Below are 19,652 nucleotides of genomic sequence, written 5' to 3'. Positions count from 1 at the left end.
AAGCAAATCGATGTCTCTCTCTCTCTAAAATCAGTAAGTAATAATAATAAAAATCTTTAAAAAAAAGTACAGCCCCTAGGCTGGAAGCTAAGCATCACTATCACCTGGGAATACGTTAAATTATTGCACCCCACCCAGACATACTGAATGAGAAACTTAGGAAGTGAGGCTGAACAATCTGTTTTTTGTTTTTTTTTAGCAGCCCACCAGGTTGTTTTGATGCACATGAAAGTTTGAGGATCAGTGGCATAAAGGTTAAAAGTTAGAGAGAAAAAAGTTCAAAATACTTACAACTCGGCATGTGGTCCCAAAATATTCAAACCTTTTCTATTCTACTGTATATTCTACCACACTTTGTATTCAGCTTAACTTAAAGTTCAAAGTTATTCACATAATTTAAAACTACTTCCTCATAATCTTCTATAGATGCTATGCTAATTCCAGACTCTAAGCCTTCTCTTATGATACCTACTCCATGTATTAAAAAAGCTCGTTTTCCTCTCCTTCTTAGAGTTCTAAGTACAGATTAGGCTGACTCATACAAAATTGTCTTCCCCTGGCCAGGTGGCTCAGTTGGTTGGAGCATCATCCTGTACACCAAAAGTTTGTGGGTTTGATTCTGATCAGGGCACATACCTAGGCTGCAGGTTTGATCTCAGATTGAGCTGCATATGGGAGGCAACCAATCAATGTGTCTCTCTCTCTTTTCCTGCCCCTCTCTCTAAAAAACCAATAAAAACATATCCTCAGGTGAGGACTAGAAAAGCCCACATATAAAATTGTCTTTTTTGTAGGTCAATATGGCTGAATATTAGCAGTTTCATATGGCTCAACCTAATATAATGTGGGGCCATGACTAAACTTGGCCTTACATTTTTATTTCACAATTTTGTGTGTTACTTATATTTCCAACCTAGTTGTTAACTCTGGAACTAACATATGCTTCTTTTACATTTCCTTCAAAAAATGGCCCAAGACTGGACATGGTGGCCACTCACCTGAACTGATAAAATAAGACAGTAACTTGCTGTAAAAAGGGGACCCAAATGAAAGCACGGGTACGTGTGTGCGCGCGCAAACACACACACACACACATACACACACCAAACAAAAAACTCTGACCCCAAACCTGCCTGCAAAGCAATTATGTATAGGCATAGCTGGAGATATTGTGGGTTTGGTTCCACACCACTGCAATAAAGCAAATGTCACAATAAAGTGAGTCACATGAATTTTTTGTTTTCTCAGTGTATATAAAAGTTATGTTTATATTATACTGTAGCCTATTAAGTGTGCAATATCTGATGTCTAAAAAATGTACCTACCTTAGTTAAAAAACACTATATTGTTAAAAATGCTAAGCATCATCTGAGCCTTCAGAAAGTTGTAATCTTTTTGCTGGTAGAGGGTCTTACCCTTCAATTTGTAAAATATTCAGTATCTGTGAAGTGCAATAAAGTGAAGCACAAAAGTGAGGTATGCCTGTATTTGTTGATGTCTATTATGTTTCCATTATGATAGTTTAAAACAGATTTAAGTTACAGTACCTTTCTCGAGATCGGGTGGGAAACATATAACTTACAAACATTAAGAATTATTTAATGAAATAATTAAATATGGAATTTATAATGTAGCAAAAATAATACCAAATAGTTCAGAAACTTTCTAAAATTCAGATCAAAGTATAATAAACACAAACATATTCATTCAATGGAATCAACCATCAAAAAAGGAGTAGCTAGCATAGGGGATAATGGAATATTGATAACGGATAAAAGTAATTAGGTAGGTCTATGTACATTAATATAAAAAGATGTGCAGGATGTATTATTAAGTGAAAAAAAAAGAGGTAGGTATATAACAGTATGTAGAGCAAGAATCTACCTGTGTAAAGATATGTTACATATCTTATAAATAAAACATACACACATACATTTATACACATTATACACTATGGTAATAATCTAAGGGGAAAAGGTCTTAGTAATGGGTGAGAGGAGGGAGACATATTTCATTTGGCTTTCTTGTGCTGCTTGAATTTACAAACTATTTTTATTACTTTGATTTCAATTAAAAAATCAGAGTTGATACTAGAAAATGGTTAGGACTAATCTATACTAATAAAAGGGTAATATGTAAATTGGTCAGGACGCCCTCACAGTAACAACTGAACAGCAGGCTGCGTGGGGTGACCAGGCTGGCAGGAGAGTTGTGAGGGACGACCAAATGACTGAACAGCAGGCTGCATGGGGCGACGAGGCCAGCAGGGGAGTTAGTGAGAGACGACCAAACGATTGAACAGCAGACTGCGTGGGGTGACCAGGCCGGCAGGGGGGTTAGTGAGGGATGACCAAATGAATGAACAACAGACTGCGTGGAGCGACCAGGCCAAAAGGGGGGGCAGTTGGGGGCGACCAGGCTGGCAAGAAGGTGAGCAGTTAGGAGTCAGTGGTTCCAGATTGTGAGAGGGATTCCGGATTGGAGAGGGTGCAGGCTGGGCTGAGGGGACCCCCCCTACCACCCGTGCCCAAATTTCGTGCACTGGGCCTCTAGTGTTAAATAAAAAAAGCAGTATCATAACTAGCTTAAAAACTCATAGACAAATATTACCAAAACGCTAACAATGAAATTATAGGTTTTCAAAAGTATTTTCTAATATTTAATAAACTAGAGGCCTGGTGCACGAAATTCATGCAAGCAGGGAGGGTCCCTCAGCCCAGCCTGCGCCCTCTCACAGTCCGGGAGCCCTTGGGGGATGTCCAACTGATGGCTTAGGGAGCGGGCCTAAGCCGGCAGTCGGACATCCTTAGTGCTGCCACGGAGGTGGGAGAGGCTCCCACCACCGCCACTGCGCTTGCAGCTGTGAGCCTGGCTCAGGGCTTCTGGCTGAGTGGTGCTCCCCCTGTGGGAGCGCAATGACCACCAGGGGGCAGCTCCTGTGTTGTGCATCTGCCCCCTGGTGGTCACTGCACATCATAGCAACCGGTCGTTCCGCCATTCAGTCGATTTGCATATTAGCCTTTTATTATCTAGGATTGGCTATGCCTTTTATTGTTTAGCACTAGAAATGTAGTTCTATTACTTTTATAGAAAAAAAATTAAAAACAACTTCTTCAAAACAGATTTGTTACTTCCTCCCACCCCCAAAAGAAACAAAATGAGAATGTTAACGGACTGTGTAGGTAAATATGTGAGTGTGCATGTATGTACACACACACAACACACAATGAGATAATACCAGAAGCTGAGTTTAACTTCTATGTAATCAGAATCCATCTATGATAGACTATTTCATATACCTGAAAAGGAAATACTAAAGGTTATAATTAACAAGCTTAAAGTAACAAGTCTGAAAGATGACCATGATGAATTTACTACTCTAAAGCATACATTTTTAAACCATTCAATTTATTGGAAGTTCAGAACTTGAGATAATTAAGCAGAGCTTAAAGATGTGTATATAACTAACCAGAATAAATTGATTAGAAGTAATAAGTATCTACTGGTCAATAGGGCCAAACAATGGTACAGCTCTAATAGAAGAGATCAGTGTTGACTCAGGTAATCAAGGAAAGCATTGGGGATGGAAGGAGGCATGATTTGAGTTGAACCTTAAAGAATGGCTAGACCCTGTGTGTGGGGGGGAACCTATAAAAGTTCTGAGACAAGACTGGCCTTTGAAGACCAATAAATACTACTACTCTATTTGTGAGTTATCAAAGTTTCCATTTCCTAAAATATGACTGATTAGATATCCTAACCAAAGGTTCAACTTATATCCCTGAGATGGAAAGAAAACAAAATTTTCAGAAGCCAAAAATCAAGTAAAGACAAGAAGATAGGAAATCAGCAAGAGCTCAAGTTGGCTGCTTGTGACAGATCCTCAAACCTGTTGATGACCCTTAAGATTCCACTTTGAGGGTGCAAGGGGCTCAGGGACCAGAAGAAAGAGCCTAAGGCCCAATCCTAAGCTTTAGGAGGGAAGGTTGACAGGAGTCTATACACTCTGTATTATGCTCTGTATAAGGACAGGCTAGAAAACAAGCAAAATAAAAAAAAAAAAACCTCACCTCTACAAAATACAAAAAGGAATTTGCCTTTTTCAGTCTTGGTGTTTTTGGCAGGAGAAAACTGTCCTCTCAAAATACATGACCATAAACTGCTCCCTTTGTGGCTTTACAACCCTAATTTATGCTACCTGAATAATCTAAAAAACCATGCTGAGATGTCAACGTAGAGTGCTTCCAGAGGGACAGTACCACTCAGAAGTCTATCCTAACTCTAGTTCAGGCTTATTTCTATTATGCCATGTATGTTTTCTCATTGAAATCATTCCCCAAAGAATTTAGTGTGCTACAGGTATATTTTATGTCATTCTGCCAAGGCAAATAAAGCCATAAATTATGAGAACAAGCTTTTCAATTAGTGTGACCCTTAAAATACATAATGACCAGATAAAGTAAAAAAAAAAAAAATCAGATGAAGTTTAAAAAGTGAATCAAGTCACTCTAAGGTAGTGTCACTATTGTTTAATTTACTGCAATGCTATAGTCCAGCGTCAATATTGGTAGACACACTAGAAGTCAGTGCCTTAAAAAAACAGGAAAGCAAAATGCAAACAGAATATAGAGTGCTCCTTTAGTGTACGAAAGGAGATATGACTATACTAGTATTTATGATTTCTGCAAAGAGAAACATAGGAAGGACAAACCAGAAACAAATGAACATGTTTAACTACAGGGAGTGGATGGAACAGGGCAGAAGAGATGAGAGTGTATCTTTCTTTAAAAAAAAATTTTTTTTTTTTTTACCTTTTATTGACTTTATTGGGGTGACACTGGAGAGTGTACACCTTTCCACATAGTTTTGAGTTCTGAACCATGTTAATGTTTTTATATACTCAAAAATGTACAGTTTAAGGAAAAAAATAAAAAAATAAGAAAACACTAAAACTGAGCACAAACAGAATCAAACAAACTTAGCTGTATATGTTACAACTAGTGGCCCGGTGCACGAATTTGTGCACATTGAAAGGAAATTAATTAGAAGAAATATTTTAGTATCGCTATTTGCCCTTTCTCTATAATAGAAGTGTCAACCAAATTCACGATCAACAATGACAGATGGAAACACACGCGTGTGATTGGTGCCAGCAAGAGCTTTATACGTATTGCGCATGTGTGAGTCAACTTAGCCTTTTATATATATAGAATAAACTTGCTTAACTAGACTGCTTTCTGATTTAGCTAAACTTCTGCCAGCCCAGTGAAGTACAACTTCTCTTTCAGGTAATAGTCAGCAACACAGCAGTAAATATCAACATGAAGCAGATTATTGTAGATCACACAGGGAGAACAAAGGGTAAAATATGTAACTGCAGCAGTGTTTGACTATATTCTGCGCAGTGAGAAAATCTGAAGTCATTTTCAAGGTCCACCATTTCTTACTTCTCTTCAGTCGGGTCAAGTTTCAAAGGTTTCTAAATCTCAGTTTTCTGGCTAATGAAAAGAAAATAGGATTCCACCAAGTCTCCTATCTACCTCTTCCAGGACTTCTGTGAGGATCAAATGAGATGAGTCACAGGAAAACGCCTCACAGACATTTGGTTACAGTGTGAAATGTTTGCACATGGCTATAAAGCAAGTCATGTTCCTGGGCTGAAGAAACTACAAGGAGGCTAGTTGCTAGGGAGAGGAAGCCGGGCGTTGCTATGTGACAACATTACCCGATGGATACTTAGCATATTAACCTTTTAAATATATAGATAGGTAGGAGGAAGAATTCAAGTAACGTTTGAACCAAGTGTTCTGTATACCCTCAGTGGAATATATATAAGGACAAAAAGGACTCTGAAAAACTCTGAACTTAGATAGTTTGTTATTGTATGATACTGATATTCCCCAAACCATTTTTGTGTTTATTATGATACAGCAAGTGGGTAAATATACTGATGTTGTTGGGAACCAGGTTGTTCATTGTATGGGAAAAAAAATACACAATGGAATATGGGAAAATACAAAATGGAATTAGAGTTATCAGTATAAATTCATGAGAATAAAAAACAAACCCCTGAAACTACATACATAATACATATATATATATACATATCTACTGAACAGATTGAGAAGCAATGATACCTCATAGTAGTGAGTACACATACTGCCCAAATCCTAGTTTCTAAGCACTATTTTCAGTTCCTTAGAGAAATTATAGGTCTAAGGTAGGCCCAAGGTGACATAAAGAATATCTTGTGCCAGAAAGCAAGGAAATGCTCAAAGATTAATGGTGATATCTGAAAAGGACACTAGTTTGAAAGGTTCCCATTGAGGCGGTCCATGATGGTGATGTTGGAAGATCCTGAACTCACCTTAACCAAATTATTATCAATAATGAGATAAAATTACATTATGTGTCTGTTGAGGAAATGCAATGAGAAGTCCATACCTATAAAGTATTCTTGGCAAAAGTATCTAATCAGAATCTAATCATGAGGAATATTCAAGCAAATGTGGGTTATTAAAAAACAAACAAACCTGACCTGGATCCTTCAAAAAAAGTCAGCATCATGAAAGATTAAAGAAAAAGGAAGGAAGGAAGGAAGGAAGGAAGGAAGGAAGGAAGGAAGGAAGGAAGGAAGGAAGGAAGGAAGGAAAGGCTGGGGCACAGTTCTAGATTAAAAGGGACTAAGAGCCCAGGCAGTGTGGCTTGAACTAGAAGGTGACAGTTCGATTCCTAGTCAGGGCATGTGCCTGGGTTGTGGGCTTGATCCCAGTAGGGGGTGTGCAGGAGGCAGCCAATCTCGATGATTCTCTCATCATTGATGCTTCTCTCTCCCTCTCCCTCTCTCTGACATCAATAAAAAACATATTAAAAAAAAAAGAAGAAGAAATAAGATAAAATAAAAGGGACTAAAACATTGATAACCAAGTCGAACATGCAATTCCTGACTAGATCCTGGATTGGGGAGAAAAACATCTATAAATGATATTTTGGGACAGCTGGAGAAATCTAAGTATTTGACCATCAATTAGATAACATTATTTAAATATTAAACATTTGGAGACAATGGTGTTGTACTTATGTAGAATGTCTATGTTATTAGAAGATATATATTGAAACATTTAGGGGAGAGATGATATGATACTTGCAACTAACTTTCAAATGGTTCACTGTAAAAACAAAGTATGTGTGTGTACATGTAAAGAGATAAGGCAGCCCTGGTCAGTGTGCTCCATGGTTAGAGCATTGGCTCGCACACGAAAAGGTCGTAGGTTCCATTCCCAGTAAAGGGCACGTGTATGGTTAGCAGGTTCATCCCCAGCCCAGTCAGGGAGTGTGCGGGAGGCAACCAATTGATGTGTCTCTCTCACATGGATGTTCTCTCTCTCTCTCTCTACCCCCGCCCCTTCCACGCTCTCTAAAAAATCAATGGAAAAACTATAAGGCAGCCTGGCTGGTGTGGCTCAGTGGTTGAGTGTCGACCCATGAACCAGGAAGTCACGGTTTGATTCCTGGTCAGGGCACATGTCCAGGTTGCAGGCTTAATCCCTGGGGAAGGGGGCAGGGGGATGCCGGAGGCAGCCAATCGATGATTCTCTTTCATCACTGATGTTTCTAACTCTCTCCCTTCATCTCTCTGAAATCAATAAAAAATAAAAAATAAGGCAATAGAGGCTGAATGATGATAAATGGTGATTCCAGATACAAAATATATAGGTGTTCAGGAGAGAAACAAAGATGGCGGCATAGGTAAGCACCTAAACTGCTGCCTCGCACAATTTCAAAACTACAACTAAAAGACAGAACGGACACCATCCAGAACCACAGGAAGGCTGGCTGAGTGGAAATTCTACAACTAGAAGGAAAGAGAAAAGCTCACAGAGAATTGGAGGTACGGCAAAGGGTCTTTGTGCGCGCAGAGAGGAAGGGTGGCTGAGAGCCTGGCTGACTTTCTCTGGTGGGAGGGGGAAGGAAGGCCCTGACTGCACTAACCCCAGTTCGGACTGCACTGAACCCCAGTTCCGGGCTAAACTCCGTGGACCCAGGCTCATACAGGGGGAGTCTGGACTGTCAAGTAGAGAGAAAGGCACCCGGAGACTTGGAGACCCGGGAGAGACCCAGGGGAGCCCTGGCGGGCAGGGGTCTGGAGGCACGCGCACCAGTGTGCACAAAGGCTGCGGAGGTTGCCACAGGGGTTCAGTGCAGTCAGGAGCTTCTGACTCCCTTCTGCTAGGGAGTCAGAAGCTCCTGACTGCACTGAACCCCAGTTCTGACTGCACTGAACCCCAGTTCCAGGCGAGCTCCTGGGGACCCACGCTCTTGTGGGGGGAATCTGAACTCTCGGGTGGAGACTCGGGAGCCGGGGAAGGCAGAGGTCTGGAGGCGCGCGCTCGCAAAGGCAAGGCTGACGGGAAGCCAAGACTGTCTGCTCCGCCCTGAGACTCCACCCCATCCAAGCTGAGCACAGAGGCTTTTGCAATTTGGCAAGTCTAATCCTATAAGGCTGTCTCCAGCACCGAACTTCTCCTAGCATAGACACAGCTGATCCTCACAGCCAACTGGCCTGGAGGTCAATTCCTCCCAGTGATACCAACAACAATTAAGACTTAACTACAACAAGGCTGTACACACAGTCCACAAAGGGGTGCACCAAGAGTATCCACCTCAGGTTAACTGGGGAGGCCAACCCACTGGGCCATATAGGAAACCTAGCACACAAACCTACCCTACCAACTCAGAAAAGCAGTGAAAATGCAGCGACAAAGAAACAGATCACAAACGAAAGAAATGGAGGAAAACAAACGACTGGATATAGAATTCAAAACCACGGTTATAAGGCTTTTCAAGAATATCCTAGAAAAGGCTGATAAATTTAGCGAGACCCTAGAGGATATGAAAAAGGACCAACTAGAAATTAAACATACACTGACTGAAATAAAAAATATTATACAGAGACCCAACAGCAGACCTGAGGAATGCAAAAATCAAGTCAAAGAATTGAAAAACAAAGAAGCAAAAAACACTCAACCGGGAAAGCAAAAAGAAAAAAGAATCCAAAAAGTTGAAGATAGTGTAAGAAGCCTCTGGGACAACTTCAAGCGTACCAACATCAGAATTATGGGGGTGCCAGAAGAAGACAGAGAGCAAGATACTGAAAACCTATTTGAAGAAATAATGACTGAAAACTTCCCCCACCTGGTGAAAGAAATAGACTTACAAGTCCAGGAAGCGCACAGAACCCCAAACAAAAGGAATCCAAAGAGGACCACACCAAGACACATCATAATTAAAATGCAAGAGCAAAAGACAAAGAGAGAATATTAAAAGCAGCAAGAGAAAAACAGTTAATTACCTACAAGGGAGCACCCATACGATTGTCAGCTGATTTCTCCACAGAAACTATGCAGGCCAGACAGGAGTGGCAAGAAATTTTCAAAGTGATGAATAGCAAGAACCTACAACCAAGATTACTCTACCCAGCAAAGCTATCATTCAGAATTGAAGGGCAGATAAAGAGCTTCACAGATAAGAAAAAGCTAAAGGAGTTCATCACCACCAAACCAGTATTATATGAAATGCTGAAAGGTATTCTTAAAGAAGAGGAAGAAGAGAAAAGTAAAGATAAAAATTATGCACAACAAATAAATATCTATCAACAAGTGAACCTAAAAATCAAGTGAATTAAAAACCTGAGGAACAAAATAATCTGGTGAATATAATAGAATCAGGGGCACAGAAAGGGAGTGGACTGATAATTCTCAGGGGGAAATGGGTATGGGGGAGTTCAGGAAGAGACTGGACAAAAATCATACACCTATGGATGAGGACAGTGGGAGGGAGGTAAGGGGAGAAGGTGGGGTGGGAACTGGGTGGAGGGGAGCTATGGGGGGAAAAAGGAGAAACAATTGTAATAATCTGAATAAAGATTTATTAAAAAAAATATATAGGTGTTCAATGTATTGATCCTACAACTTTTTTACTGGTTTGAAACCTTTCAAAATAAAGTTGTGAAGGAAGGAAGGAATGGGAACCACCAAAAAGTCTATCAACAGGGAACAGGTTCAATAAAGTATGAGAGACACATAAAATTTGATGCAGGTATTTAAGCTCTTTACATACCCATTTGGAACACTTATCAAGCTGTGCTTTTAAGTAATAAAAGCAAAGTACATTACTATGTGTACAGTATGTTACCATTTATATTAGAAAATGGAGAAAAATATTTTCATACTGACTTTATATGCAAACAAAACAATATAAACGCCTTAAAGAATAAACTAAAAACGAATAACAGTGGTTGTGTGTTAGGGAGATGTAGGAACTGGGTGAATGTGGTACACAAGTACGAGACTTTTGTTTGACTTCGTATAAAATTTTAAAATGGCCCTGGCTGGGTAGCTCAGTTGATTAGAGCATTGTCCCAATATGCCAAGGTTGTGGGTTCAATCCCTGTTCAGGGCACATATAAGAATCAACCGAAGAATGCATGAAAAAGTGGAACAACAGATTAATGTTTCTCTCTCTCTCTTCCTTCCTCTCTCTCTAAAAATCAATAAATAATATACTTTAAATTGAAAAATATATTTTATATATTAAAAATATGATCTTGTGAATAAATTGTCTTCTCAAATACTTAGAAAACAAAAAATAAAGGAATGAGTTAGGAAAGTAGAGGCAGGGAGCTATAAAGTTTTGTCAGTAAATAAAATGAAAGAAACTCAAATAGAAGGTTTGAAACTTAAAGACTTCAGAAGACATTCATACATGCTTAAGTGAGAGTGAGGGAACGATGGCACAATGAAAGCCTCAGACAAAGGCTAAGGGACGGGACTCAAGGGTCATGGGGAAGGATACATGAGACATAAGGGGATACGTGATGTCTGGAAAATCTTTTCCTCAAGATGGTCTCTGCAAGAAAGTGTTCTTGAGACTGGATGTCTTTGTGGAAAGTGACTTGGCCATATTTAAAAATATATCTCACCACACTCAGGGTAATATAGTCTAAGTGCAGAGGTTCTCATCCACCACTGATTCTCTCACCTGGAGTAGGGCCTTCTAATATTTCTTTCATCACCATCCATGGTTCTTCCAATATAGGAATCACAGTTGGTCTGTAAACTGTAAGTCCTGTTCAAGGGGAATATAATGAGTTTTATCCTGGGTATAAACATTTGTTCAAATTTTATTACCTGATTTCTCCAAATGGATAGACCCCTACAGGAAAACAATAGTTCATGGATGTGACCTAATAAATTAGGTCCTTGTCCTTTTCAGAGCTAGGATAAAAATCCCTGGTACCCTGAAGGATATCTGCTTAGAGATCATGGGGGAAGGAGATCATAGGGGAAGTAGGGAAATGAGCAAGGCACAGCATTGGGTGGTAGCCCTGTGACACTGCGCATCAGTTTTCAATGATCTTCTACTCAGAAACCTTTCCCTTGGGATAAGGGACTAGAACATAGCTACTTCTGTGCCCAAATGGGATGAGCACAACTGATCTCTAGGCCACCATTCTTAGCAAAATACTTTACAGGTCCAACCCGTTTTTAATAATGGAGGGGGGAAAAAGATACTCTAGTGGCTAGGCAGGGGCAAGGTGGGTGCAGATGATGCTTACCTAGAGAAACCATGTTCCAATAGTTCTGTAATGTTACAGTCTTGTACAATTCCTTCTGTACAGGACGCATTAGCTCCCAGTCCTCCTGGGTGATATCCACAGCCACATCTCTGAATGTCATTGATTCCTAAAACATCAAATATAATTTAACTAGCAGGAAAGTGATAGTGATAATACCAGGTAGGTGTGTGGTGGAGAGAATCATAGAATCTTGAGCTTTAGTAGGGCCCTAAAAGTTTTGCAGTCAAAACTTTCACCCAATGTATGGATGAGCATACCCGAATGGCTTTAAAGTGAAGTTTGAAAATAGAGTGGAACTATTGTTTTCAATTGCCTCTAGTGCATACATTGGTGGCTTCATCTTAAAGAAGAAGGAGTTTTAAACATAGATGACACAGAATTAAATGGTTTTACTCTTCAAGCTCTGCCTTAAGAATAAGGTCAATATGTTATAATTTGAAACTTTGATATTCTGTGTGCTCTATGATGAGATGCAGAGCCCTTTCTTTCTTCACCACACTATTTATCTGCTGTACTTTTAGATACATTTCACATCTCTCTTTGGTTTTCTTCCTTTTGTTAAAAAAATTCTTGAGTACACTTACATGGTTTTTAAATAAACTACGTTTCTTTAAAAACTTATATTGGGATTTTGAAATCATATTAAGTTTATAAGTTAGGGAGAACTTTTTTTTACAATATTCACGGCTTCTTTCACATCCTATAGAATGATACAGAACATGAAGGTATTGCAAAATTTATACTCTGCTTAGTTCTACCTATTTTAAATTTGAAAGGGGGGGTAATACTGTGAATGAAATATTTTACTTCATTTTATCATCTATCTGATTTTTATGTATAAAATGATTAATTTTTGCATGCGATTTACTGTAGCAGTCACTTCACTCAAATTTTTATTATTGTTTTTAACAGTTTTTCCCTTGATTTTCCTAGATTTTTCAGGTAAACATTCATATTACCTATAAATAATTTTATAATGATTACCAATTTCAGACCATCTATGTTTTTACAGTAAATCTTTCTCTTAAAATGGCCTGAGTTGCTCTTCCTTAAAATAAAATAGACTAATGATCAAAAGTAACTCCATATAATACATTGCCTTTAATCACTTGTTCATGAGGAAAAATAATATTAGTAACTATTGTTTACCCTACTGTGATCTTATTACTTACAACACAAGGTAACAAGTCTCATAATATTTAATCCTCATAGAGGAATATTCTATTTATTAGAGTCGAATAACTCAAGCTGGGTGGTTAAGTATCTTTCCCCAACTTATAGGTCAATGGTAGAACCAGGAACGAAATCTAGATCGATTTGGCTGTGCAGGTCAATCCCTTAACCTCAATGCCATTATTATTGCCTTAAAGTACAAAAGTGAACAAAGGCATCCCCATTTCCTACACAGGGCATTCATCTACCTTAATAGGCCAATGTGACTGAAAGAGAAAAACTGAGGCTTAGGTCCTTGATAGGATTTTTGGGGTCACAGAAGTTAGAAGGACAGGAAAGAAAAGGTCATCACACACTATGAAGACTTTTTAAAATCACCAAAGACACTAAAACTCACTTTGGTCACCAAGTCATTTAGCCACCCAGCCTGGAAAGCATGTCTTCCTTTGGGATCTTCCTTTGGGATCTCTTGGGGAAAGGCAGAGTTTGGAGGAGCAGCTAGGGAAGAGAAAGAGACCATGCTGGAGATAAGTCCTATTTGAATTGCCAAATAGATGCCTATATTTTCCCTCCCTCACTCCCTCTCATCCATCCATCTTTTAATAGATGCTTCTATTTCCTTAAAGTGAGAAGTCAGAAGGAAAGCAAACACAGCACCCCTACTTAAAAAAATCAGCAGGAAGAAGCAAGGATTTGTCCTAAGACATCAGTGCAGGCTTTGAGAACAAGTCTGCTCTGGCACTCTTAAGTATACCAAATTCACAATTTTCTACTAAATCCTCATGTGATGTAAATTTTGTGAGTTGTATCTTCACTTAATAAGCAAATGTTATCTGGACCCTTTTCTACCTATTTGGAAGTGTTACTATAAAACCCAATTCAAAAAGCAAATAATTTACTGGCAGAATGGTTCAAACCTCTGCAGGTAAACTTCCTGAGAGCTCCCAAGGGGGAAATCTGGTTGTGTCTGATCACTGTTTTATGACACATCTCCTCTAGGTTTAGAGAATGTGTCTGTGGTTCCAAGAAATCTGAAGGGGAATAGCACGCAGGATGAGGATCATGTTCAAGCCTGTACTCACTCCCTCACTGACCTTCCTTCTCCCCATTTTGTTAACAGGCTGCTCTATAATATGCTTGTTGTCTTCTCTAACCGATTCCTCCCCTCTATGCTCTATAATTCTCACCTTCATCTTCTAGAATCTTAGTCAAATCCTCCACCAGGGTCACTACTTCCTCACTGCTCTCTGGGTACTGGGACTTTACCCAAGTCCTAACCTCCCCAGGCAGGATGGTCAGGAATTGCTCCAGCACCAGCAGGTCCAGGATTTGTTCCTTTGAGTGAATCTCAGGTCTCAGCCACTTCAGGCAGAGCTCTCGGAGTTGATTCAATGCTTTTCGAGGACCAGCCAAGTCTGGGTATGGAAAATTCCTAAAATTCTGTCGACAGGTCTCAGTGTCACGCAGGAGTCTTGAAGCAAGGGTTTCCTTTTCTGCATTGTTGGGTCCACTCTGAGCCTTGTCTGGCTTCCACATTAGAAAGAGTTGGGAGCGTGAAGAACTGGTCATCCTCTTGTTTGTGGCTGACATTGCAGGAGAGTCAATCTGGCAATATCCTTTATTTCTCTAGTGGTGAGCCAACTGCTTGAAGTCTCATGCTAGAGCCACAAGGACATTATATGTAGGGCTGCTGCAGCCAGAGGCACAACAGAGTCAAGGTAGAATTATCAGCCTTAGTTACAAATTCCGAGCCTACTACTTGCAGTGATGGTTAAGGGACCCTAAAACACAAGAATAGACCACAAGTTCAAGAATTCATTGTGCTCTCTCCTATACACATACACAAACAGAAATAGACTATCCAGTGTGCACAGAAAGAAACATACAGACTTCACCATGGCCAGTGCGCTCAGTGGTTGGAGGGCACCGAAGGGTCAAGGGTTCCATTCCAGTCAAAGGCATGTACCTGGGTTACAGGTTTGTTCCCCAGCCTGATTGGCACGTGTGGGAGGCAACCAATTAATGTGTCTCTCACATGATGTTTCTCTCTCTCTCCCCCCACCCTCCCTTCCATTTCCTAAAAATCAATGAAACAATTATCCTCGGGTGAGGACTAATAGCAACAAAAACACTCAAAAACCACACCACAACCTCCACCACCCCCCTAAACCATACAGACTTTACCATGGTCTCCTTTCTTTCTATCTTTAGACTCCTAATAAAGGGCGAGCCATTTACCTGCCTTTGCATATTAATTTCGGCCTATTCTAGCTTTTCATTGACGTCTGGGGAGACCAGCCGCTTGGACTGGAAAAAAGAAGAGGTTGGTGTGATCTGAAGCCCTTACATGCTTTTCTAAAGGAAACAATTCCTTCTGAACACACTGAAACCAGGATGCCGGAAGAAAACCCCCAACAGGCCTGACCGGGAGAAGAACTCATAACACCTGTCCACAGGCTCCAGCTCTTGAGCCCTCCTCAACCACAACCGTGTCACCAAGGCCAACTGTTCACAAGGTCCTGCACAGCAGATGTGCTGACCTTGCCGCCTGTCGCCTCCCCGTTCCAGCAGGTCTCCGAGCTCCTCTTCAGCCCGAGGACCGACCCCCCCCTCCCCCGCCCCCTAGCAGCATTTAGCTCGTGTTCACCTCCCCGCAGGCCGCCAGCACGGGCGTCCGTGACATCATTACCTGTCGCCGGGACGGTGAGGCCGGAGGCCCCGGCAACAATGGCGGCCGGCGCGGGCCTTGGCGGCGGGCTCGGTCCCGTGCTGCAGAGGGGCCTCTGGGTCCGCCACTGCCCTCCCCGGAGAGCACGGGCGTCTTGGCTTGGAACGCGCTTTCCACCCCAGTTCCGAGAGGCCCGGCGGGGAACCCACGGCGCCTCCGGTCCGCCAAGACCTCGCCTGGGAGCCACTGCGCATGTGCGCGAGGCCTACGCTGCGTGTCCGCCGAGCCAATCGGAAGCCGCGCCCCGGCTCGCCTCTCTCTCTGCGGACTTGTCGCCATGGCAACCTCCTCCGGCCTAGCTCCGCGACTTGCTGGTTAGCCTTCAAGGTAGTCAAGGGGACTTTACTCCAAGTTGTCCTGGTCAGAGGCAGGGACGACTTGGAGGTGCAGGAGCTCCACAGCATGTTGTGGGTGAAGAAGCGCGTGGGCGGGAGGGTTGGAGCCTCCGCTAATTAACCAGAGTAAACCAGGTGCCAGAGCTCCCAGAAGGTTGGGGAGAGGAGATGTGGGTCTAAAGGTGAAAAGCCCCAAGTGCTGGCTGGGGCTTTACTGTAAGCGGACACTCACTGTTAAAGGTTCTGAGTCCCTCCTCAGGAATCTGATTCCGAGACTCTCAGATTGGAAAAAAGAACAATATCCGAAAGCATGCTGTTTACAAGAGGCTCAAAACATACACAAAATGCTTGAAAAGAAAAGGATAGAAAAACATAGCCCAGGTGTTCGTGTTATCTAATGCTGTTTGGGCAAACCACTGCTAAACTTAGTGGTTTTAAAGGACAAGCATTATTGTGGTTCAGGAATTTGGAAGGGGAACCCGGGGCGTGGCTCTCTGCTGCACTGTCTGGAGCCCCAGTGGAGGTGATTTGACGGCTGCGAGGGTCCACTTCCAAGAAGGCTTCCTTACATGTTTTGTGCGTGGGCTGAGGTGGCCTAAGGATGAACTCAGCTTGGATTTGACCTGAGTGCCTACTTGTGGCCTTTCCAGCACGAAGTTCAAGGGTGGTTGGGCTTTTCACATGGTGGCCCCAGGCTTCAAGAGCAGTCTTCTAGTGAACCAAGAGAGAGGTTTCCCTTGGAAGTCTCATAGCATCACTTCCATCACACTCTCAGTCAAACCAGTTACAAGTCTATGCAGAATCAAGCAGAGGTAGATGTAGACCCCAACTCTTGATGCGAGGAGTGTCAGAGAGTCCTAAAGTTACCACACAAGGCAAATGTGTCAAACTTGGCTAGGCTACAGTCTCCCACTGTTCAACCATATTCTAATCTGGCAGCCAGCTTGCTGGCAGTGAGGGCACTATCACCTGAGGTTGGTGCAGTGCTGAGAGTGCATGTGAGGCTGTAATAGCATTATTATTAAAACTGTCACTGGTGCAGAATGGGGATGGGGTACTGATGGAAGGGAATTCACTTGGGGATGCTATATCTCAAATCTTTGTGAGATTGGGCAGGTAGCCATCTTAAGGACTATGGAATCGAATGTCTCTTACTGAGAACTATTGACAAGGAAAGGCTGAGAAGGTGGTTAATCACCAATTTAAGGAAAAGTGTGGAGATCAGAGGCTCCTTGAAGCCGGATGGTAAAATGTAAGAGCAGCATAACTTCAGATAAGGTTGAATTCTCAGCCCCAGAAAGTTGGCATTGCCAAGATCAGGACCTGCTTGGAAAAGAGTAGAACCCTGAGATGCAGGATGGGGACGTTTGGATTAATGTAGGCTAACATCTCAAAACACCAATCCCTCTAAATTCTCTGGGCCTGCAAAAGTGGCCCACTTGAATTGATAGAGACAGAGGCCTCTACTTTACAATAAAACCTGTTCCCCTCTCACTATCTACTCTTTCCTCCCCTCCTGGTCACTACCAATAACTAGGGTCAAGTCACCACAGAACCCAACAGGGAAAATGTTGGGCCTAATAAGGGAGGAAAAGAACTATCCCCTGGGCCCTGGCTGGGTAGTTCAGTTGGATAGAGCGTTGTCCTGATACATTAAGGTTGCAGGTTCCATCCCTGGTCAGAGCACAAATAAGAAATAACCAATGAATGCATACATAAGGGAAACAATAAATTGATGTTTCTCTCTCTCTTGCTCTAAAATCAATAAAAAAGCACTACCCCCTGAAGTTACTGCAGACCATAGCCCAGTGGTTGGCAAACTTATTAGTCAACAGAGCCAAATATCAACAGTACAACGATTGAAATTTATTTTGAGAGCTGAAAACCGACTTCTGCGCATGGGCCACGAAGTTTCAATCTCACTGTACATGCGCGCCCGCACGTGGTATTTTGTGGAAGAGCCACACTCAAGGGGCCAAAGAGCCGCATGTGGCTCGTGAGCTGCGGTTTGCCGACCACTGCCCTAGCCAAACTGTATCTGTAGGAATCAGAAGAGTATATGGGTCTGGATGCTGAGGATGCTGAATCAAGGAGGGCAGAACCTATAGTTGAGTACTGGCGAGGTTATTGAAAATGATATATTTGATATGTTTATAGTCCTGTGATAAAGGTGTAAACATTCTGGCAAGGATGCCAGGAGATGGTGCTATGTATTGCTAGGACCCTTAGAGGCTTGGAGAAATAGATGGAAGCAGAAATGCCAGAATTGCTTGACAAATGATGAAAGAAGGGGTTGCAAGGCTCAGAGACGTTAAGTACCAAGAACAGGCAGAGTATATTAGGCTTGAAAATGAATCAGAATATATAGAGCTGGAAGGCTTGGAAGACCTTCTGTTAGGTACAGAATGTGCTAATGGGAGGGGGCACTGGCATCATTGAAAAGTTCAGTGGTGGCTGTCCTCTGCAGGCTGAGGCTGACAGTAGGGGCTTTGTTACAGAACTGGACTCCCTGAGGGTAGCACTTAACCTTCAGAAAAAAGGTGAGCTCAATGAGCATAATGAGCAGTAAGATCAAAATGGAAGGGGGCATGGGAAAGTAGAGGAAATACTTTATCTTCAGAGAGCTATGGAGACAAAGAACAAGGTGTCTCTACAGGTACAACATATGGGCAGACAACATGGGTGGTGCGCAATCTATATCACCAAATGGAACAAAGGGTAGATGATTAAGAGGTTGAGGTAAATAAAATGTCATAGTCTTTTGCCCCATTTACAGACCTCAAGCAGTTTTCAGACCCATAACCCATTGACTAAAGAAGCCAAATTATCAGAAGGACGGCCCCTGCAACATCACATCAAACATATGTGGTGATGATTTTCCAGTCCTCCCCCAAAGGAACCTACAGTTACACTGGGAAAAGAGGAGTACTGACAAGTTTCAAGGCTATATTTAAGGACTTGAGGCATCATGTTGACCTCTAGTTAGAATGGAGGAATATGGGAGCCAGGTAATAAGTAGAGTCCTGTCTAATGGTAGGTCAATAGTGTTCAGTGTCCCATCTAGTGGTAGTTTCCCAAGACTTTGAATGTACAATCAGAATAAATGTAGTTGTAGTTGGCAACTCAAATTGGTTTCTTAGCCTGTAGGGTAAAAACTGTCAAAATGGGTAAGGTCAAGTGTAATGCTGTGAAACTCCTCCCTACTTCATCCCTGGTCAAGATGTAAATTAAAAAAAAGCATCACATCCTAGAGGGGATGGTAGAGATTCATGTCTCTCTCTCTTTTTATAAATATACTAGAGGCCCATTGCACGAAGATTCGTGCATTAGGCCTTCCTTCCCCTGGCTGCTGGCACCGGTTTTCCTCTGGCACCCAGGACCCAGGCCTTTGCTCTGGCTGCAGCGGAGAGGCCAAGCCTCTTCAGTCTTCAGTCTTTGCTCGGGCCGGAGCCTTCAGTCTTTGCTCCATGCTGCGTACGCAAATTAACCCGCCATCTTTGTTGGGTTAATTTGCATACTCACTCCTGATTGGCTGGTGGGTGTCATGGAGGTATGGTCAATTTGCATCTTTCTCTTTTATTAGTATTGATGTATTTATATTATTGAGAGTATTACACATGTCCCCCAATGTCCCTCCTTTCTTCTCTCCACTCAGCACTTGTCCCACCCCAGACCATCACCCCACTATTTCTGTGCCCTTGGGCTATGCATATATGTATAAAAGTTCTTTGGTTAATATCTTCCCATCACTGCCATTCTCCCTCTCCTCTGAGATCTG

The 19,652-nt window shown here is 42.0% G+C and overlaps 1 protein-coding gene across 3 annotated transcripts in view; it reads right to left on the bottom strand.

Annotated features, from left to right (window-relative positions):
- ZNF287 (zinc finger protein 287) overlaps positions 1 to 15,745 on the bottom strand; it is a 58,690-nt gene extending 42,945 nt beyond the window's left edge. For 2 of the 3 annotated variants that reach the window (XR_013961124.1, XM_080678697.1), the window contains exons 1-5: positions 15,501 to 15,726; positions 13,999 to 14,592; positions 13,209 to 13,309; positions 11,618 to 11,744; positions 11,041 to 11,127 (exon numbers count right to left, since the gene is read on the bottom strand). Coding sequence is in view for 2 of the 3 variants with exons in the window: in XM_080678697.1 (XP_080534823.1) it covers positions 11,041 to 11,127; positions 11,618 to 11,744; positions 13,209 to 13,309; positions 13,999 to 14,401 (718 nt within the window). In the remaining variant the exon portion in view is untranslated. Of the gene's footprint in view, positions 1 to 11,040; positions 11,128 to 11,617; positions 11,745 to 13,208; positions 13,310 to 13,998; positions 14,593 to 15,500 lie in introns of all 3 variants that reach the window. The other variant, XM_080678696.1, reaches the window with a different exon arrangement.
- Between the last annotated feature and the right edge of the window lie 3,907 nt (positions 15,746 to 19,652).

The sequence above is a fragment of the Plecotus auritus genome, assembly GCF_963455305.1.
Source record: "Plecotus auritus genome assembly, chromosome: 7".
NCBI lineage: Eukaryota > Metazoa > Chordata > Mammalia > Chiroptera > Vespertilionidae > Plecotus > Plecotus auritus.
The sequence above is the reverse complement of the archived record's forward strand: the minus strand, read 5'-3'. Positions and strand labels throughout refer to the sequence as shown.